The sequence below is a fragment of the Microtus oregoni genome, unplaced genomic scaffold (assembly GCF_018167655.1).
Source record: "Microtus oregoni isolate MIOR12 unplaced genomic scaffold, Mior012 000058F_ref0000040, whole genome shotgun sequence".
Lineage (NCBI taxonomy): Eukaryota > Metazoa > Chordata > Mammalia > Rodentia > Cricetidae > Microtus > Microtus oregoni.
In genome coordinates, this window is record NW_024543834.1 from 715,292 (window position 1) to 737,592 (window position 22,301).

Sequence of the window (22,301 nt, forward strand, 5' to 3'; positions counted from 1 at the left end):
GACAAATCTGAGGTGGCTCTGGCGTGCTTTTGCCTTCCTCTGACTCCGCCAACTGTGGCCTTACCTTGGGTCGGGAGCTTTTCCCGCAATGATGCCCTGCGGGCCTCTGGTTTTTCGGCTTCCTTGATTCCTGGTGTTGGTGCTTTCCCTTCCCTGGCTTCCTTCTGTGGTGACGTGGGCTAGACTCTGAAGGAGATAGGGATGAAGGTAAATCACTGGCTGTCTGTTCCCTAAAGTGTGCAGAGAGATGACAGTTTAGGGATGAATAAGTTGACAAAGGACTTATTATTCTTATTAATGATAAAATAAACAAGTGTAACTTTTCCAACCTGGCAGCTTGTTTTTAGCTTAGCAAACTTACACCCTACTCTGGAAACAGGAGCATTTTCTAGGTTCATGAGAAGTATACAAACACCTCAAGATTGTTTTTAAAGTTTAGAATTTCCTTTTTATTTTATGTGTCTAACTGCATCATATTTTGCAGTTAAAAAAAAAAAAGAAAAAAAAACCAAGGCCAGTGAGGTGGCTCAGTGGGTAAAGGTGCTTTCTGCCAAGCCTGATGATTCCAGTTCAATCCCAGGAGCCACAAGATGGAAGTAGGGAATCTCCACACACATACTAAATAAATACATAAATGAATGTAAGGCCCTTGGTTTTCTGGATCTGCGGGATTTATACTTCCTTTATAAGTATATCCCAGGGTACAAGGGTCATAAGCTCACAGACATTATGGTTTGGGATAGAACTTCTAAGCTTTCCCTGTGATGAGTTAGGTAGTTTTAGGCGCTGTGAGCTGGACAACCTCTCTAGTTTTGTGACTAGCCAGCTTAGCTGTGTAATGGAAAGGGGGTCTTCAGATAAGGCATAAACTGGTGGCGTCGCTACGTTCTAATAAAACTTTATTTAAAAGTATAGGTGTAATTGACTGACCATCAGCCTAGGAAGGTTCTGAGCGGTTGTGTAAAGTAACAGGAGACGTAGGCAATCATGGAGTACCTGTCTGGGTGCAGGTGGAAGCTACAGAGAGTGCTGGCAGACACATGACCGAGTGCTGTGCTCCCAGCCCGTTTGCAACCTCTGCTCCATAAAGACCAGATTGGCAGCAAGCCCCAGGAGGTTCCTGCCTCCACCTGTCCAGTTCCTGATGTCATTTGTAGCACAAGCATCCAGATGTCTAGTTGTTGACATTACATCATAGAACATCTAATCGGTGTTTCGTAGCCCACTGTGTGAGGGTTTTTGGTCACTGAACACTTGTGTTTAGGATTCTATTTATCAATAAAAGGGGACAAGTGCTGCTTTTAACATGGCATAGTCAGCTGCATGTTTGCTGGTGCTCTTCCGTCCACGCACGCACGCACGCACGCACATACTTCAGGATTATGGTGTACCAGAAGCTTCCAAGAGACTGGCCCAGAAACCTGTTGCTTCTTTGTTCTGTAGGAACAACTTTGAGTATACCCTCGAAGCTTCCAAGTCACTTCGGCAGAAGCAAGGGGACAGCACTATGACATACCTGAACAAAGGGCAGTTCTATCCTGTCACCTTGAAGGAAGTGAGCAGCAGTGAAGGGATCCACCACCCGATCAGCAAAGTTCGAGTAAGTTCTGTACCTGATTCTGTTCTCCCGAAAACCCTAATACTTCCAGGCCTGAAGGGGCCAGGGCTTGTGGGCTGGTTTGTTTGTTTGTTTGTTTGTTTGTTTTTTAAGGATTATTTTTACTTTAATTCTTATGTCTCTGTGAGTGTTTGTGTATGTTAGAGATGCCCTTAGAGGCCTCAGCTCCCTTGAAACTGGAGTTACAGGGCTGATGTAAGAGGCCCGATGTGAGTGCTGGGAACTCAGGTCCTGTGGGAGAGCAAGTACTCTTAACCACTGGGCCTCTCTAGTCCTCCACAGTGTTGTGTTCAGCCCTAACTGTCAGCTCTCATAACAGTGACTTTCCCTGAAGCTGCTCACCCCTTGCTGACCTTACGCTGTGCTACATTCTCATTCCTAGAGCGTGATCATGGTGGTTTTTGCTGAAGACAAAAGCAGGGAAGACCAGCTAAGACACTGGAAGTATTGGCACTCCCGGCAGCACACGGCCAAGCAGAGGTGCATTGACATCGGTGAGTGACCAGAAACCCACCTTCGCTCTCGGAGGCTCGAGTACCCCACCTGCCAAGTCCAGTTATTTTTGGCAGTGATGAACTTCCTGCCGAAAGCATTTGAATTTTGATGCCAGCCACAGATGTGTTCCAGGCAGTGTCCTGTGCCTCCTGGAATTAGGACTCCGTCCTTACTTCCTGCTTGGGGCCTGTGCCCAGGCAATGGTTTGCCATGTGACTGGAACCAGGCACTTTAGTCAGCTAACACAGTGTCTTCTTTCAGCCTCTCTTTCTGTATGTCCCCTTCTCTGCTGTGCTGGGCATGAAACCCGGGACTGTACACATGCTAGACAAGCACCCAGCCGCCGAGCGATAGCCCCCCACTCTGTCTGCACATTTGGGGAGCAGTGATGCCTTCTTTAGAAGTTGCTGGGGTTTATATAGAGATAATGATAAGATTTCCAAATGTGCAAAAGGAAATCACTTCTCCAGCTATGCCCTGAGCTAGGTTGCTGATCTCGTTGGTCTGTGATAACCCAGTGGTAGATACCCAGGGTATGGCCCTACAAAGCATTTGTCCCCTTCCCGATTCCAGTCTCACACAATGCTCCTGTTTCCTTATCTTCTGGAGTTCTTGAGCTCTCTTTTCTGTAAGGCCCAGAAGAGCTGGGGCTGGGGACATGGCTCAGTGGTTAAAAGCACTTGCTGCTCTTCCAGAGGACCCGGGTTCAATTCCCAGCACCCACATGACAGCTCACAACTGCCTGTAACTCCAGTTCCAGGGTATTCAACACCCTCATACAAATATACATGCTAACAAAAAAAAAGAATGACATGAAAAATAAATAAATAATTAAAAAAGAAAGAATCAGAAGAGCCGAGTTCTCTCTTCGCTGGGACAAGGTCTTTCAGTCTAGTTCATGCTGGTCTTAAACTCATTGCACATCCCAAACTGCCCTTGAATTCACACCAAAATCTTCCTGTTTCACCTCCTAGTTTCTAGGATGATAGGCATGTGCCTCCACACCCAGCTTAGAAGAACTGAGTTCTAACCTTGGTTCTGTAGATCAGTTTTGGGGCCTTAAGACCATTGCTTAAGCTTTTTAGACTTAAACTTCCTAATTTTGACCCAATGATATGGAAATAACTATATCTAAGCTTATCTCTATTTTTAAAAAAAAAAAAAAAAACAGAGTCCTGGAATTATTTTTTCCTCCTTTATTTCGGCATTTCTTTCAACCCAACAAAATGCTTATTTAAATTGTCCAGAGGCTAATGCCGAAACTGAGCATTTCTTGGCCTGCTCTAATCTCACGTTGACACTAACAGCCATGACTTTCTTTTTTCTCGTCCACTGCTTCATGTAGCCGACTACAAAGAAAGCTTCAACACCATTAGCAACATCGAAGAGATCGCTTACAACGCCATCTCCTTCACCTGGGACATCAGCGATGAAGCGAAGGTATTTCGTAATGTCCAGGGCACGTCCCCTCCGGCTGTGTGGAAAGGGGGTGGAGCGTCACGATTTCACAGCTGCTCTGCTCTGTGTTGTAGCTGTGGTTATGAAACTGTCCTTCCAGTCCCCACCCTCCTCCAAAGCCGTTTCTCTCGCCGTGCCTCAGCACAGGCTCCGGTGTGTGGAGCTGTCATCCACAGGTGCCTCTTGTCTGGCCCTCACTCGGCCTCACTTCCTCATTTGCAGAGTGGCACACACCCTGCCCTCCATCCACAGTGACATAGGGATCAGTACAACAGCATCCCGTCAGCCAGGTGGGGTTCCTGCAGAAAGAGTAAATCCAAGTTACCAGCGGTGTCCATTTCCCATTGTACCAAACACAGCCGAACGATTCTTCTGCCTCATGCTTTTACAGTGCACAGTCGCCTCTGATTCAGACGGTCCCTTGGGCGATTTTCTGGGGTTTTTCAGGGGATTCTTAGGGACAAGGAAGCATATTTTCTTAAGCTGTGTCTCCCTTCCCATGGCACTCTCTCCATTTGCTTCATTAAATTATTAGAGTTTTGCCTGGTAGTGGTGGTGCACAACTTTAATCTTAGTACTTGGGAGGCAGAGGCAGTCTGATCTCTGAATTTGAGGTCAACTTGGTCTACAGTGTGAGTTCCAGGAAAGCCAGGGCTACACGGGGAAACCCTGTCTTGGAAAAACAAAAATAAAAAAATATAGAGTTCTGGTATCTGGTTCCTTTAAAAATCTGACTGAGCCCCAGAAACTCTTGGACAGGTGTTGGGGCAAGGTCCATCGCATGCTTTTTTGTTTTGTTTTGTTTTGTTTTGTTTTTCTTTCTTTTTTTTTGGTTTTTCGAGACAGGGTTTCTCTGTGGTTTTGGAGCCTGTCCTGGAACTAGCTCTTCTAGACCAGGCTGGTCTCGAACTCACAGAGATCCGCCTGCCTCTGCCTCCCGAGTGCTGGGATTAAAGGCGTGCGCCACCACCGCCCGGCCATCGCATGCTTTTGTTGCAAGATTAGTAATGCTTTTCTTCCAGGGTTCCCATGCACAGTCTGGTCACCTTTCTTCCATGTTTCACCCTCTCCTTTCTATTCTTCTATTTATTCAGCAAGAATCTTAGTCCTTATTGAGAGCGTAGCCCTTATAAAGCATGCCTGAGACTCTGGCTTGATCCCCAGCATCTCATGCCTGCTCCCCCTCAAAACAATTTTTTTTTAATTCATGCAACAAGATATGACATTAGAAGCTTAGAGTCACCAGGGCTTCGGCTTCTGTTATTTAAAGTTTCTTTTAAAAATCAAATCATGTGGCTGGGTATAGTGGCTCACGCCTTTACTCCAGCACGTAGGAACCAGAGGCAAATGGATTTCTGTGAGTTCCAAGACAGCCTGGTCTACATAGTGAGTTCCAGGCCAGAACCAGAACTACATAACGAGACCTTATCTCGAGACGAAGAAAAAAAAGAAGGAAGAAAGAAAAAAGGAATCAAATAATGAGGTTCTTGGGAGTCACGTGAAGCTAATTCTACTGTCCCGCTGTGCCATGGTGGTTGTATCTAAGGCAAAGGACATCCTTCCACTGTATGAGATGGTCTGCAAGGAACTCTGGGGGTGCTGGGCGGTGGTGGTGGCACACGCCTTTCATCCCAGCACTCGGGAGGCAGAGGCAGGCAGGTCTCTGTGAGTTCGAGGTCAGCCTGATCTACAAGAGCTAGTTCCAGGACTGGCTCCAAAGCTACAGAGAAACCCTGTCTTAAAAACAAAACAAAACAAAAAAAAATAGAAACTCGGGGTCTGGAGAGATGGCTCAGTGGTTAAGAGCATTGCCTGCTCTTCCAAAGGTCCTGAGTTCAATTCCCAGCAACCACATGGTGGCTCACAACCATCTGTAATGAGGTCTGGTGCCCTCTTCTGGCCACACAGACAGAATATTGTATACATAATAAATAAATATTTAAAAAAAAAATAGAAACTCTTGGGGCTGTGACTGCTCTCCGGCCAGCTCCCACCACAATATCCAAATGTCAGCTGGCTGCTTCATCCAGAGCTGGGTACTGGGTTCAGTTTTAGAGGGGCTGCTGGGGGAAGCAAGCCCACCACTTCCTGTATGTTTATCTCAGTTATTTTGAATTTAAAACTACAATAGGACTTAGTGTGTGGTTTCTAAGAAGCCCGGTAAGAGAGTTGGCCCTGCCCTCTGGGTGCTTCTGGTCTCAGGCTCTTGAGTTCTTCCTGCTTCACACAGGGAACCTGTGGAGCAGCAGCAAAGAAATACTGGACTGAGTTCTCTTTACTGACTGCATTGACCTGTCAGTCCCTAGCTCAAGGGAGTTTGATTTTGTTTTTTGTTTGTGCTTGTTTGTTTGTTTGTTTGTTCGTTTGTTTGTTTTTTGCAGCTTTACTACCTTTGAAAAAGCAAAAGGCTGCTGAGGCCAGTTCTGCTGTCTGTTGGGTGTGGCTGGCATTAATAAGCACTTGTCAGGGCCTTGGAGATCTGGGCTGGAAGGACCTGCGTATGGGCAGGGAGCTCTGGTTTTTTTTTTTTTTTTTTTTTTTTTTTTTTGATGTGTCACTCAAGGAAGACTGAGAAAACAGGGCCAGCAGGCCTTGTGCTTCAGGCTGACAGGGGCCTGCACCAGAGAGAAGTGCTCCTGGGGAGTCTTAGCCCGGCTAATGCACTAACGTGGAGTCAGAGCTGGCTTCCTCCTCTTACCCACTCAGAGTCTGTGCACAGTCCTCTCCTACTCCCGGGACATGGTGGTGTGCCATTTCTTAATGAGGCTGCTCCCTTTTGAAGCTGATACCAGACATCAGTTTCAAGCGTATGCTGGAATCCAGCAAGTCGATTCTTTGCTCTCCCCAGCCAAGTCTGTGCTTCTGTTTTCATACTTAAAGTAATTAATGCCTTGAGGTAGCTAAAGTGAGTAGTGTGCGTGCAGAATCCTGTAGAGCTGGGATGCTTTGTTTACTTACTTATTTTATGGAAGTATCTACCTTCTTAAATGGCTCCCTTTCTTGTTCTCACTGAGGTATGTTCCTCTTTTAATTAACTCATTGTTTTCTTAGTAGTGCTGAGGAATAAACCCAGGGCTTCATGCTTGCTAGGCAAGCGCTCTTCCAGACAGCTATGCTCCAGCCCAGTATATGTTAATTCCCGATTCTCCCACGCAGACATCCAGGCTGGTGGGAGATGTATGGCATTGCTTTACTCTGACTTCTAATGGTAATATACACTCTCCGGCATGCCAGCATGAGTAAATCCAGAATTCTGACCCAGTAGCTTTCTCTGAGTCCTGCCTGTTCGTGGGCTTCTGCCTCTTCATTTGATGTCACTGTTTTGAGAACAAACAGGTAAATCCTGAACGTCTCGACTCACGCACTGCTGGGGAAGACACAGCTCCAGTCTGGCTGGGCTCCACTCAGTGCGCCTGTGCGCACGCAGCTCATGGATGTAAGCAGGAACCTGCTGGTGCCACGGAAGCCTTAAGGGAGAAGCCATTTGTTTTTAAAGCAGACTTAGAATGTGAAGTTTGAAAACTAGGAATGTCTGGGTGTGGTGGCACACGCCTTTTATAGCAGTACTCAGGAGGCTGAGACAGGCAAATCTACCAGGGTTTACAGAGCAAGTCCAAGGCCAGTCAGTGCCGCTTAGTGATAGACTTCTTTGGCAGCCAGATGCCTTTGTGTTTTTAAAGACTTAGAAGTCTATAGACAGGTTACAGTTCAGCCCTTGACCTTTCTCTAGGCAGCCGTTCTGATTTCTTCTCTAACTCCGTGTAGCCAAGCTGGGCTCCTGAACATAGTTCAGCAGGAAGCGGCAGCATCTGCATTTGGACCTTCAAAGATTGGCGAGGTGCTGAAGTGTAGGATTTGTGGGAAAGGCAGAGGGCTCTCTCACCCAGAGAAGAAGAAGAGGAGATGAGGAGCAGGCATACAACAGAGTGGGCGCACTCAGCTGCTTGAACATTCCCCCTGGGCCAGCAGGCTCCTTCTGCCCTACAGGAGCCAGACTTCATCCAGCTAGTGCCTGGCGCTTAGACTAGCAAGGCTCTCCTCAGACTCCTAACTCCAGGTCTGGGGTCCCAGACTGTACCCCTACGACCATAGCTTACACAGGTCAAGCATTAAATGGACTTTAGGGAAGTAGCTTACTACCTGAAGTATAAATATAACATCACCATGTCGAGGGAAAATGTGTGCGTTTACTTTACACTTGAAGTTTGGAGACAGAAGTTTCAGTCGGGGTCTCTGTTCTGCATTAGTTAGAGCAAGAGGGAAGAACTGTGGATCTGCTGAGCTCCTGGAGTCTGCTTTTATCTGGCTTGGGTCATAAACCTTGAGTGTTTACTGCAGCACTGAGATTAGTGATAGGGAGGGAGAAGCCAAGAGATAAGAAATAGTGAGAAGTGAGAGGGAGAACTAAGTACTGTACTTAACTGTCACTCAGGGGCTGTGCTGACAGTCAGGGGCTGTGCTGACAAGTGGGCTGTGCTGACAGTCAGGGGCTGTGCTGACACCCGTGGGCTGTGCTGTCATTCAGGGGCTGTGCTGACACCCGTGGGCTGTGCTGTCATTCAGGGGCTGTGCCGTCACTTGTGGGCTGTGCTGACAGTCAGGGGCTGTGCTGACACCCGTGGGCTATGCTGTCATTCAGGGGCTGTGCCGTCACTCAGAGGCTGTGTCCACACTCAGGGGCTGTGCTGACACCCGTGGGCTGTGCTGTCATTCAGGGGCTGTGCTCTCACCGGCTGTGCCGTCACTCGTGGGCTGTGCCGTCACTCAGGGGCTGTGCCGTCACTCGTGGGCTGTGCCGTCACTCAGAGGCTGTGTCCACACTCGGGCTGTGTTGTCACTCAGGGGCTGTACTGACACTCAGGGGCTGTGCCGTCACTCGTGGGCTGTGCCGTCACTCAGAGGCTGTGTCGACACTCAGGTGCTGTGCTGTTACTCAGGGGCTGTACTGACACTCAGGGGCTGTACTGACACTCAGGGGCTGTGCCGTCACTCGTGGGCTGTGCCGTCACTCGGGCTGTGCCGTCACTCGCGGGCTGTGCTGTGCTAGGGTGCCTTGCCATGCTCACACTCTATCCAGTGCCATGCAGCAGAGCTTAGCACTCTCAGGATCTTGCTGCAGCTTGGTGAAGCCAGGCACCTGAGGAGCAATACTAGATCCCGAAGTGGATAGCAAGTCCTCCAGGCTGGGTATTATTGTCTAAAGCTCTTGTCGCTGGTAGGACAAGCATTGCAGACTCACTAATAGAAATTAATCTAGAGAACACTTTCACTGCTGAGAAATAAGTTTACTTTGGATGCTAGTCAGCTGCAGAGGAATGGAAATTATAAACCGAAAAGCAACTGGCCCTGGACAGCAGCACCACGGAAGGTCATCTAGCGGCAGCCTGGAAGTGGCTCTGGTCACAACCAACCAGACAGAATGGCAAAGAGGAAGATGGCAGCGGTTCAGAGCGTAGCTTCAGATCTCTTTGTTGTTTGCTGGGACGCAAACGGTTTAAGGATGTGATGGACAAAATCTAGCCAGTATGTTTCTCTAGTGCTAGTCTAAATGGCCGGCCTACGCTGTAGAGTGTGTCATGGCTGCATTCATGTGTCCTGCTCAGAAACTACCCATACCAAAGAGCTAGTTCCTGTGAATCGTGGGCCAGGCCCCTGTGTGTAGGGGGTGGGCTGATAGCAGGGAATGCTTGCACAGAGCCTGGTATGCTTTGCGTGTTGTGCCTGCCGCGGCTTGAGGCTGCCTGGGCCCTGGGTCTTCCTACACCACGCACCTGCAAGGCCCCTGGTACTCTGTGACATGTCATCAGACCTCCAGAAGGGGCTGCCTAGTCTCAGTGTATCACCCATGGGACTGACCCAACTGTGGGTGTGACAGCTCAGTTGACACACGGTTCAACTCTTTCCAGTTAGCTTCCTCCCACGCAGGGCCTAGGCTGAGGGAGAGGGCAGGGGCACGAGCTGCCTAAGGTTTCCAGCAGCACAGCAGCCTGTCCCTAGGAAAGCTGTGGGGTCCGACTGTAGGCCTCAATGTTTGCTGTAATCGGCTACTCTGAGAAGGGGCTCCCGGGACTCTGGACGGTTGTTCTGGAGCACAGGTGTTTGTCATGGAAAGGCCATGTTACAGAAGAGAGAGGATTACAATGACTTGACGCCTACCTTGAGCTTTACTGGGAAGGTTCTTGTGTTGGGTGGAGTGACATCTTTCCTTTTGTCTCCTGGTCTCCACAAGAGCCGGTGGAGTTCCTGGGGAGGGACTATCCAGGCCAGAGGCTGTAAAAGGGGTGTGGCCACCCAGTCACTTGAACTTGGGATGTTTTGCATGTGTGTGTAATGCACTGCTTCTGAGATTGTTGTTTTGTCTAAGCATAATGTTTGGAATTCATTGTGAGAGTGTTTTTTTTTTTTAATGTGCTTGGACTGAACACATTGCTTGCATTTAAAGGGATTCCATTCTAGTGAAGCATCCATCGGGTGATATTAAAATAAGGCGGTGCCATGTTTGGGTGCATTAAGCTGGGACAGGTTTGGTTTGTTTCACAACTTTAAATCTCCAGTGTGAATGGGAGGGCAGGAGGGGAGAAAGAAATGAGTCACACGTCATCCTTGTAACTGCAGAGAAATGATGGGCCGGGGACTCACAGCTAAAGAGTCCGCTTGCTGGGCTGCCTAAGTGGAGCCCCATCAGGAAGCACTGTTACTCTTAACGGGAAGGACGTGGGCCAGCATGGCGGCTTCGCGGGCAGATGACTTGCTACAGAGCCTAGCCATCTGAGCTCAACCACCTGGATTTACATGGTAGAAGGAGATGACACACCCCCATATTTCTCCTTTGACACCCTGTCTCCCACATAACAATACTAAATAATAAATTCTTAAAATTTCAGCAAAGAAGTGACTTTCAGAGTCTAGGCAGGCAGACCATGGCTGTCTCTACACAGACACCTCGCCTCCCACCTCCAGGAACACTCAGAGTAGCAGCTACCTGCGTGGCGTTTATTTGACGACGAAGATTTTCTCCTATGTAGTTGAAAACACATAGTTGGGGTTGAGGAGGTGGCTCTAGGGCCTGAATTCAAGACCATGGCGAAAGCCTTGTGTGGCTGCGCCCATCTTAAGGAGGATTGCTAGAGGGGGTGGCTGTGCACACCTGTAACACTGTTGTGGACGGCAGAGACAGGAGAGTTGCCAGGGTTTGGGTTCTGAGAAAGACCCTGTCTCCAGGGAATAAGAGAGAGTGTTGACAGACCAGAACACACACTAAGTAAATAAGTAAAGCTAAAACACTCATTAAAGTAAAAATTTAAAAACATGTGCCAAAGAGAGAGCCGCATGCCTGCAGAGAGTGAGGCGTCTGAGAGCCAATCTGTATTTAAAATGCCAAGATCGTTTATTTCCTTGAGGCCGCTGCCCTGGGTGCCATCGCAGGAACAATTTACCTTTGAGACGTCTTTCTTTAAAAGCTGGGGTTGGGGCTTTGCGGCCACGTTATTTCAGAGTGTGAGTGCTCTGCGGTGTCTAAGGGAGAAGTTCCGTCTAACTGTAAACTGAAACACTCCGAGTCATGGCAGGGCTTTAGAACCCACGGATAACAATATGAGCATTTATTCAGCGTGTGCCTGAGGCTGAGGGCTGGCCGAAGGTGTCTCTGACTGCCGTGGAGACACTTGGCAGCTGAAGAAAGCCTCCGTTTGGTAGTGAAACTTTTATCCTGTGGAACAAGTTTCAGGCACCCCTGTCTATTTAGACACCGTTTGTGTTGTTGCTTGAGTTGCGTGTTTTCTTTTTCTCAGGGGAGGTGGAGCGAATTTTTACCCTTCCTCCACTCTGCCACTCTTGGGAAACAATGAGCTTCTTCTGTAGAGACTTCTCATTTGACAACTTGTCAACCTAACCTGCCGTCTCGTGTTTCTTCCTGGAAATCCCATCTGTGGCTTTCTCTGTCTTTTCAGTCAGGTCTGCCACTCCTATGTTTTGTCTTAGTTTTAATTTTTTTTGTAGGTTTGCTGCTTTTAACCCAAAGCAGAACAGTTAGGGCTCTGTACTGATGGAGCCTTGGAGTGAGGGGTCTTATGAGTAGCAGCCTTCCCACAGGCCCCTTGGCCTCTCCGCCTTAATCCACAGACTCTCCACCCTTAGCCCATTTTCTTTAGTGCAAACTCTTTTGGTCAGCAGTCAGCTTGCCTGCCGGGTCCCCTTTGTGACCCATGGGCTCGCTCACCTGTTCTGTTCTGTGCTGCGGGGATGGAATGCGGCCTGTGTTTGCCTTGAGTCACGCCCCCATACGGTTCTGCAGGTCTCAGAGCACACACTCTGCTTATTTGGGACAACAAGTGCCAGATCACTGCACCTGCCGAGTGTCCTTAGGTTCAGCGGGTCTTGCCTAGGAACATAACAGAGAAAAGGGGAGCAGGCAGGTCCCTCTAAATGTTTTCTCCTCCGTGCCTCTCTTTTATCTCGGTGACTTTTCCCCTGGCTCTCTGCATGGCACAGAAACCGAGACACTGTGTGGGCGTTGTGGGAAGCGGGCTGAGGCAACAGCCTTGCTGACTCGGAGCTTGTTTCCCCTTCAGGGAACGCCCCTCCTGGCCGTGGGAAGACTGCTAGTCAGTACTTTTTCCCCTCCCACGTCCCTGCCCGCCCCACCCCTTCCTGCCCATTTTCTCTTTTCTCTTGATGGTCATTTGATAGTCTGAGAAGCAACCCAAGTGTTCAACTGCCCTTGAAGCCCTCTGAGCTGGGCAGCAGTTGGTGGTGACAGTGTCCTTGTCGTCGTAGCATGGTTAGGACAGCGCAGTCACCTCCCGTCAGAGCAGGGAGCAGGTGTGACGCACCGGGTTATCTGGCCCATCAGTAGTGGAACTGGATGCTACTCGGTGGGTGACTCAGTCTCGATACCGCCTCAGCTCCACACACTCATTAACTGCACGTGGACCGCGCAGCCTGGGGGTGGAGGCGGCCCAGAACCGAGAGAGAGGCGGGTTTGTTTGTTTGTTCTGCTCAGGGTGGGGGAGGGGAGGGCTGTGTAAAGGCCAATAAATGTTCCCTTTTAATTATATCTCGGCCAAGAACTGGGTCGTGATGTATAGTTTAAAATCTTGCCTACCCTATCAGCTTCGATCCAAGCCTTTAGCCTCACTGAACTGTACTAAAGAAAGAGTGATTTCCCTGTCTAGTGCTGTTGGAAGCGAGGCAGGAATGTGACCAATATTTTCATTTCGACTGTCGGGCAGTTTCTCCCCAGGAGGAGCTGCTTGCATCTTTACACTGATTTGGATAATTAAGTTTGAACTTACCCTATAGTTTCCACTTTCTTTTAGAATATAGATTACATTCTAGAAAGGACCTTATAGATATTTTATGTGTTTGACTAAGTTGAGTTTTGATATTGAAAAAAAAAATTGAGTTGGATTCCCAGAGGCCACTGGGACTGTATCCAAGATGGCTGTCTCTGTGTCTCCTGGAGCCATGTGGGCATCAGCTAAGTCCTGTGACTTATCTGCAACAAGTAGGAAGTTTGGCAGCAAGGAGCAGTTTGGTTTGAAACACAAGAGACCTTTAACTTCATGCCTCATGATCAAGGTGACCTTCCACTCCATTTTCTGTCTGGGTGTTCATGTTCCCCCGCTTTCCCGCTTCTCCAGTGTTCCATTGGTGCCTCTCCATGAGGGGCCAGGGAAGGCATTGATTGGCTCTGGGGTCCTGAGAGCTGGGTCCTACTAGGGCTGATGTCTCTATCCTTCTCCATCAGTGTCCTCTAACCCTGAACCTCACAGCTTGGCCCTGTCTGTCTCTAGTGAAAAGACTCTGAGAGCCAGAGACCATGGGAAGTGTGGCGTGAGAGAGAAGCGCGGACATCGAGGATCAGTGCATATGGAGAATGTCAAATTGTCCTCAGTTACCATGGTAACCTGACCAAAGCATCTGCCCCAGTTGAACCCACCTGCTTTTTCCTTTCGCCTCCATCGGAGCTTTTCTTGTGATGTGTATTGGGCAGTTAGAACTTTTTAACTGTGTCTTAATGCACAAGTAACAAGTCCTTCCCCGGAAGTCAGTCTGCTGTATAGGAGTACAGTGTCACTGGTTCACCCTTGAACTTCTCTGGACTAGTGTGACTCATTACTAACTTCCTTCCAGGGAGTTCTACACACAGAAATCAGTGCTTTGCCACTAGGGCAGAAAAACTGGCTTGAGAGGCCACTTTGCAAAATGCTGGCATCCCTGCCTGATCAGCCAGGCAGCCAATCACCTGTGCAGCTCTGGGAGGGGCCAGGCATGATTGGAGCAGGCAGCCTGACCTGAGGATCCTCCGAACTATGATGCTCATCATTGGTATAGCCAGGGCTGCTCTCGGGTCTGTCATGAGTGAGGCAAGCTCCGTGTTCTCGGGAGTTCAGGGAAGGCGCGTTTTCAGCCAGGGAGCCATAGGCTGCTGAATATTTTGGCCAAGCCTGTTTGAGATAGACTGTTCTCTTTGCCTTTCTGGGCAGCTGCTGTGAATGTAGGTGGGAAAGAAGCACCTGAGGCAGCCTGATCTGAAGAGGAGCCGCCATGTGAGGACTTAGCATGGCCCAGGGACGGGAGAAGCAGTGGTGGACTTGGGCTCTGCAGCTCCAGAGCCCACACTTAGTCACATTGGAGACTAAGCTAGCCGTAGTCCTCCCTGTCTAATTGCGCTGTAAAGCCGCAGATGGTCGGTGACGTAATCCCCATCTTATGGTTTCTGCACTGTGGTGAAACACCGTGGTCAGGAGCAATGTGGGGAGGAGAGGGTTTACTAGTCTTCTATTTCAACATCACAGTCCATCACTGAAGGAAGTCAGAACAGGAACTCAAGCAAGGCAGGAACCTGGAGACAGGAACTGATGCAGGGGCCACAGAAGGTGCTGGTTTACTCCTCATGGCTTGCTGAGTCTGCTTTCTTACAGCCACCATGGGCTGGGCCCTTTCCCGATCACTAATTAAGAAAACGCCTATAGCCTGATGGTGGAGAGGCATTTTCTCAGTTGAGGTTCCCTCCTTCCGGATGACTCTCGCGCTTATCAGGTTGACATAAAACCAGCCAGCTCCAGTAGCAAGTGAAAGCTGGGGCTGAAAAGATGATGCACTGGGTGACCCAGTCCGCGCTGTCGAGAAGCACCATGAACAAGTGCAGCGTGGGAAGGAAAGGGTTTATTTCACCTGTAGGTTCCATTCTATCATTGAGAGAAATAAGGGCAGGAACCTAGGGGTGGGAACTAACACAGAGACTGTGGAGGAGCAGTGGCCCCTGGCTTTCCCCCTGGCTTCTAGGCTCACCTGCCTAGGGATGGCACCACCTATGGTGGGCTAGGGCTCCTGGTGCTTTGAAAGGAAATGACCCCCAAAGGGAGTGACACTGTTGAGAGGTGTGGCCTTGTTGGAGGAAGTGTGTCTCTGTGGGGCTCTGTGGGGCGGACTCTGAGTTCTCTTTCCTCAGACTTCACTCAGCGTGAGTCAGTGACTTCTTATTGCCTGCAAGATGTAACGCTCTCCGCTCCAGCACCACCTCTGCCGGCACACTGCCATGCTCCCCACAATGATGATAATGGACTCAAGTTCTGAAACTGTAAGCGAGCCACTCCAAAGAAATATTTTCTTTATAGGAGTTGCTGTGGTCATGGTGTCTCTCCACAGCAATAGAAACCCTGAGACAACCCTCCTGCAGTGACTAGTACTTAAGAAATGACCTCCCGGGCATGCTCACGGGCCTCTCTGGTGGAGGCAACTCCTTATTGAGGCTTATTATTCCCAGGCATGTCTAAGTTGGTCTCACCAGCACAGTGGGTAGCGCGTTTGCTATGCAGGTGTGAAGGCCTGTGTTCCATCCCCAGAGCCCATGTAAAAGGTGTGTGCCCTCAGACCTGGCAAGAGACAGCTCTTTATGTTCCTGCCTCTGGCCCACATCCCTGCCTGCCACAGAGAATGCTTGGTGTTTGCAGGCACGCTTGCTGTCACGGTCCCTTCTGTCCCCCTCAGGTCTCACCAAGAGCCAGTTCTGGCAGTGTGTTCTACTATTTCTCTGTTTGAGAATTGGGCCCCTGAAACAAAATCTTCGTCCCTTAAGAAACCTAGACTGGCCGGGTGGTGGCGCACACCTTTAATCCCAGCACTCAGGAAGTGGAGGCAGTGGATCTCTGTGAGTTCGAGACCAGCCTGGTCTACAAGAGCTAGTTCTAGGACAGCTAGGACTGTTACACAGAGAGACCCTGTCTCGAAAAAACAAAAAAAAAGAAAAAAGGAAAAAGAAGAAAGTCAGTCCAATTGCCAAGGTGTGATTCCTATTGTTGACTGGGTCACCCACTCTGTGACGTCCTTACTACCGTTAGAGCACACTGCGTCATAAAAGCCAGAAGAGAGTGTTTTCACCCCCACAGCAGGAGTGTACCACAGCATGCAACCTTCTACCTGAATCTCTCAGTGGGATAAAAGTCAAAGCGGTGCCAGTCAGTGGTCATACTCCTTGTACTTGTACAGAAACATGGAGTGGCCGTCACCACCGTCACTGTGGTGCAGTAAGGCCAGCCTTTTTGTTATTCATGGGAAACACCAAGGGGTAGTGAACCCCACATTAATCAATACTGCCATGCAGGATCTGGCTCAACTCCACGGGAGTTTCATAACGTTTGGCTGATGGAGTCCAAATGTTTTGGTTTTCGAAGGCCAGGGGCCCAGGTGCCAGGCAAGCGCTACACCTGTGAGCCGCGGCCAGCCTTGAATTCCAGGTGTTTTGTGGAGGTGCCCTTTTCCATGAATTTGATATCTGGTTCAGAGTTCCCAGGTTTCTCCCTACAGATTAATGCACTTGCTAACTTACATGCCAGGCTAGTCTCTTCACAGCCCGTGGGTTTTGCCGGGATTGCACTCAGCTCGCAGTTAGGAAGAAAAGCCCCTAGCGAACTGGATGAATCAGAGGCTTAGGGACTTTACTTTTAGTCTCCTCTGCTTTGCCCACTGGGAAGTGGCTCCTGGGCAGTCATTTCTGAGCGCACGTCCTGCCTCCTTGTGTCTCTTCTGCCCTCTTCTTCCTTGGAGGGTGGACATGGGAGGGGTTGCCGTGATGCTTCTGGGAGAGTCCTTGCACAGCAGTTTGAGGTGTGGAAGAGCATATGGACAAAACTCCTGATAGGTCAATCCTCGGCTAACGTACATCCCTCATTTCAAGCTGCATTTTGCAAAACCAATGGAAATCTTTTTAAATATTCTGAGTGTATGAATTCTCAACCAGGAATGAGGAACTGTCCTAGAAAAATGGGCTGGACGTTTAAAAAGAATCTTGCAGAACATCTTTGGCCTGTTCAGTAGTTGGATTTTGTGATTAGGGGTTTGGTTTTGTTTGTTTGTTTTTTAGGTTTTATTTCCCTTGTAACGATTTTGGGTAGGAGCTTTAGTTGTGATCTTTTGAGATTACTGTTTTGATTGGTTGAATAACATCACATTTTCCTCAAAATAAACAACAAGGAAGTGTAAAAACAAAAGTCAGCCTTGAAGGCTCCTTCCACAGTAGAGACCTTCCCAGCTCTCTGAAGAAGGGAATGTGTGTGTCGGGCAGCCTTTTTGCAGATGTTAGCTATAGAATTGGAAGGGGTGCATGTGTGTGTGTGTGTGCTTGTATCTGTACACTCATGCATTCACGTGTGTTTCATGGAGGGGAAGTTGAGTATGTACCCATCTGTCTCCCTCTTTTACTCCTATGACTTCTCTGAAAAACTGGAGTTTACCCTGTGATGCTATCAAGGTGATTTGATCACCTGCTGGGAAGAATGGAGCAGTGTTTATCTTATACAGACTTGATTGCCTTGCTTTGCTTTTATTCTGGAATCAATCAATCAATCGCTCTTTAAATTACTTTATGTGTTTGGGTGTCTTACTACTTCCCTAAGTGCAGAGAAACCTGGAGGTTGATCTTCTTCAGCTCCCCCTCAGCCCCGAGTATAGCCAGCCAGTGTGGCTCTAGAATTCAGTGAAACGTCGTCAAGCCTGGGTTGGATGGCTTTGTAGACAATGGAAATGTTGGACTATGGAAACACTCCTTCTGCTTTGTCTTTTATTAAAACACATAAGCCGGGCGTAGTGGTGCATGCCTTTAATCCCAGGATGAGGAGGCAGAGGCAGGTGGATCTCTGAGGTCTAGCCCAGCCTAGTCTATAGAATAAGTTCCAGGACAGCCAGAGCTATGCAGAGAAACCCTGTCTTAAAAAAAAAAAAAACCAAGAAAATGATGATAATGATAATAATAATAATAAAAACATATGCATTGAGTATACACATGTCTCTGATGCCAGGAACAGAGGCATCTGTGGTGTGATCCCAGGGGTCACACATGGCATGCAGTTCAGAGTCACTGCTAGAATCTCAGCCTGGGCACATTGCTTCATACAGAGGTGTTCGTTCTGAGAAAAGTTCTTCCCGACTTTGGGTAGCTGAGGATTGGCGTATGACCATAGAGAATACAGGCTCTGTGGATAGCGAATGTGCCTGATAGGCGTATACCTCTGTAAAACACGCCTTCAGATACATCATGGATGAGGCGGTTTCATAGTCTCAGAGTTTCGGAGCCGAAGGAGGCCTTTGATGGTTTGAAGTATGCCAGTGTGTAGGAGACCATCCCCTTCACAGGGTGGTGTGATCCTGGTCGATCATGTGACTACCCGGTAGCACCAGAGGGCGGTTCTGGTGTCAGACCCACCCAAGCAGAGGTGTTCCAAATACTCAGCCATGTGACCTACCCTAATGGGCTTCGGGATGTGAAGGATTCCAGCATGGCTGTTTTATGGAGCAGTGTTTGAGAGATGGGCTCCCTGGGGTTTTTGGGTGCAGTGGCTCCCCTAGAGTGCTTGTCGGAGGAGGGAGGAGACAAGAGACCTATGTGTCTACCAAGTTCCCAGGCCAAATGGAATGAAGTTACATGGCACCTTTAATGTAACAGTGCTTATAGAAAGTTGATATCGGCAAATGTACTTTCATTTGTGTGTGTGTGTGTGCGCATGCGCACATGTATGTGGAAACCAGAGGTTGGTAGTGGGGTGTCTCCGTCAGTCACTCTCCACCTTATATTTTGAGACAGTCTCTCACTGAATTCAGAACTCACCAACTCTCTAGACTGGCTAAAAGCACAGACCCCAGTGATCCTCCTGTCTCTGTCTCCGCAGCGCTGGAATTATAGCTGCCATGTCCAGGTTTTAGGTGGGTGCTGGACCAAACACAGGTCTTCATGAGTGTGTGTCCCCAGACTCCTCTGTTTGACTCAGTCATTTTATCTGCAGTGTAATGACAGATTTGGGGCTCATCCTTCTTATCCACCGTAGACAGAACATCACAAGGGTCTGGAGTTGAAAGTGACCTGGAGATCCCGTGCCTTGGCTGGTCACGTGACAGCAGGGACCAGGGTTACAGCGCTAGTTAAGGACAGAGTGGGGTCAAATTTAGTTGCTTTGATTTTTCAGATCAAATCTACCTCTTTTGAGCACTTTACCCCTCCCCCAGTGAAAACATGGGGGGCGGAGGTATTGCTTTTTTTTTCTGACCTTTGGTGAATGCCTAAACCAGCGTGGGTATCACTTGGTCTGGCCCAGGATGTCCATGATGGCCTGGCATATTCTTCCATGATGCTACTGTGTGAGGCGTAGTAAGCCTACTGGTATGGCTGTTTTATCTGAGGAAGGAAGCGTTAGGATGCGTCAGCCCTTTGTGATAACTTTTGAAGCCTAAGTTGAAAAGAATGTTCATAAATAGGAAGCAGATGCGTCTGAGAAAGAACATGGAAGCAAGACTGGGAGCTGCTTCCCAGAGGCTCTGCCTTCAGCCTGATCCTGGGATCTGGCTAATTTGAATAGAGGCTTGAAGCTGGGAAGCAGGGAGACCGGGTTTGGGTTGCATTACTGTGAAATCCTCTTGTCATGGGAATGGCCCTTTGAGTCAGAAGCTTCCTGGAATTAGGGAAATAGAGTGAGTTTTCCCAGGCAGCCATTTCTGAGTTAGGAATTGTGCCACATGGCCCAGGGCGACAGAAGTTTAGATTTTTCCATTTGGCTGGGAGCTGAAATGTACAGTGGTTTAGTAACTTTTATTGTTTACAATGACGCCTTCTTTTGTCACCCTTTTTTCTTATTAATTTTATTTTTCCCTTTCAGATTTCTTTTTTTCCTCACATTTATTTGTGTGTGTGTGTGTGTGTGCGCACGCGCGTGCGCACATGTATGTGCATGTATCACAGCATGCATGTAGGGGTCAGGTCAGGGAGCCAGTTCTTTCCTTTCACCATGAGGATTCTGTGTGCTGACCCCAGGTCGGAAGGTGGTGGCAAGTGTCTTTCTTTCCCTGCTGAGTCATCTCACCGACCCTGTTCCATATATGCCTCCTATATCCCATTTCATATAAGTGTTTTAAATATGTAGGAGAAGTCATCAAGTCAAAGCACGGATTTTTTTGGTAAAGCAGTTCATAAATCCCACGAGCCACTTCCCACTTGCGCATCTAGTCTTTAAACACAAAGAAAGTAGGGCTGGGAAAGTGACTCAGTCAGTAAAGAGCTTGTCTTGCAAGTGCGCAGGCCTGAGTCTGGTCTCCTGCTGGGTGTGGCAGCGTGCTGCTCCGCCTTTGTCACCCCTGTGCTGGGGAAACAGAAGAGGGTGATGGCTGGGATCCCCTGACCATCCTAGCCTCATTGCTGAGCTTCAGCCAATGAGAGGCCTGTCTCAAAGGTGGTAGATGGTGTTTAAAAGATGAAACCTAGGGCTGTTGTCTGGTGTGCGCGCGCACACACACACACACACACACAAGTTGTTTTTGCTTTTTTAAAATTGAGTAATTTTGTTTACTGGAAATCATTAGAAAACTTTTAGAAGCAAGATACCATATTGCCAGAGTGTGAACAGTCTGGAGAGAGGGAGACATCTGAGCACCCTCCATCGAGATCTCCCACGAAAGGATAATGTCTGTGGGATTAGGTCCTGTGGAAAAGGAGGTTGCTTCACCATGGTAGAACAGCCTTAACAGCTCCCGGGCCTTCAAACACGGGAGGACAGCGCCCTCTTCTGGGCACAGGGATAGCTCTGTAGGTTGTCTAACTGAGCCTGGCCGGACAGGCAGAGGAGAGCTGCGGGTGGACCCTACCAAATCAGTAAGGAGGCTGCCAGGGCCAGCATGAGGTGGGACTGTCAGTGCCCAGGGACAGTGAGAAAGGTCTGGGGAACGCTGGTGAAGGAACAGATAAGGGGTTATCTTCAGATCTTGTAATTGTGTATGTCCCCAGTCTTTTTAGGGTGTTCGGTCTTTTCCCACATAGGCAGAGTAGAATAACCTTCTAGCCCACTTTGAACCCTGCTTGGAACTGGCTCCTTGTTACTGTGGCTCTGATTCTCTTTCTCTCCAGCTTCTCTTTCTATCCTCTTCTCTTCCATCCAATGCCCGAGTAGCACACAGTCCCTGTCACATACCCATTTACAACCCAAGGCCATCCCTGCCTGTGTCTTAGCTGAGCTGGACAGCTGTTCTTGACTGTTGGGGCCTAGGCACTGGAAGAAATCCTGGTTGTGTGGCATAAGGGTCTTTTGCATCTCTGAGATTGCCCATTTAAAAACAAAACAATAACAAAAAAACACTCCTATGATTCTAGGGAAATAAAAAGCATTTGACCTCAGACAGATTCAAACCCAGATCCATGAAAGGGGGAACAGAGCATGCTCACTAGCTATGTAGAACCATAGAAGGGGAACGGAGCATGCTCACTAGCTGTGTAGAACCATAGAAGGGGAACAGAGCATGCTCACTAGCTATGTAGAACCATAGAAGGGGAACAGAGCATGCTCACTAGCTATGTAGAACCATAGAAGGGGAACAGAGCATGCTCACTAGCTGTGTAGAACCATAGAAGGGGAACGGAGCATGCTCACTAGCTGTGTAGAACCATAGAAGGGGAACAGAGCATGCTCACTAGCTATGTAGAACCATAGAAGGGGAACGGAGCATGCTCACTAGCTGTGTAGAACCATAGAAGGGGAATGGAGCATGCTCACTAGCTATGTAGAACCATAGAAGGGGAACGGAACATGCTCACTAGCTATGTAGAACCATGAAAAGGGAACAGAGCATACTCACTAGCTATGTAGAGCCATGAAAGGGGGAACAGAGCATGCTCACTAACTGTGCAGAGCTCCACCAGCTTTTTCGAGTAAGTTTCCTGTACTGCACTGAGTGTCTCCATTTGCTTTAACTTTGAGAAAATGAACATGGGGTGACCAAAAGGGAGGCGAGCCTAGGTGTGCCACTCTCTGACTTCCTCCTTGAAAGAGGGCATATGGGCTGGGAAGCTTCTCTGCCAATTGATGTGTGACTCAAGGACATGCCAGCTCTTCCGTGGAGCTGACCCTATTGGGCTTAGTGACACAGCCTGTAAAAACTGTCCATGTGGGTCAGTGGCATTTCAGAAGCTGGTGAAAGGTAACGAAGGGGCAGGTGTGACCTTGGTGCCATCTGCCCCTCTCCCCAGTGCCTTGTGACGGCCTGGAGGGGACATGTCCTCCAGTGGCCTACAGAGTTATTTTCTCCCATGTCCAAAGGCTCCCCCAGCCCATAATAATGTCTTCAGAGTTTCTGTATGTCTTAACCACATTCTGTGGGGCCTTCTTCAGTGAAGAACATAGCAGTGTTTGTGTCTGCTCAGGAGGCAGCATAAGAATTAAAACCCATGGAAAACCTTGCCAATGGTAGTATC

General features: G+C 48.7%; 1 protein-coding gene across 1 annotated transcript in view; it reads left to right on the top strand.

Moving 5' to 3' along the window:
* Positions 1-22,301, top strand: part of LOC121438878 (grainyhead-like protein 1 homolog) — a 46,744-nt gene that overhangs the window by 9,360 nt on the left and 15,083 nt on the right. Inside the window, exons 6-8 of the mRNA XM_041639370.1 lie at positions 1,444-1,600; positions 2,001-2,112; positions 3,459-3,553. Coding sequence (XP_041495304.1) covers positions 1,444-1,600; positions 2,001-2,112; positions 3,459-3,553 — 364 coding nt within the window. The remainder of the gene's footprint in view (positions 1-1,443; positions 1,601-2,000; positions 2,113-3,458; positions 3,554-22,301) is intronic.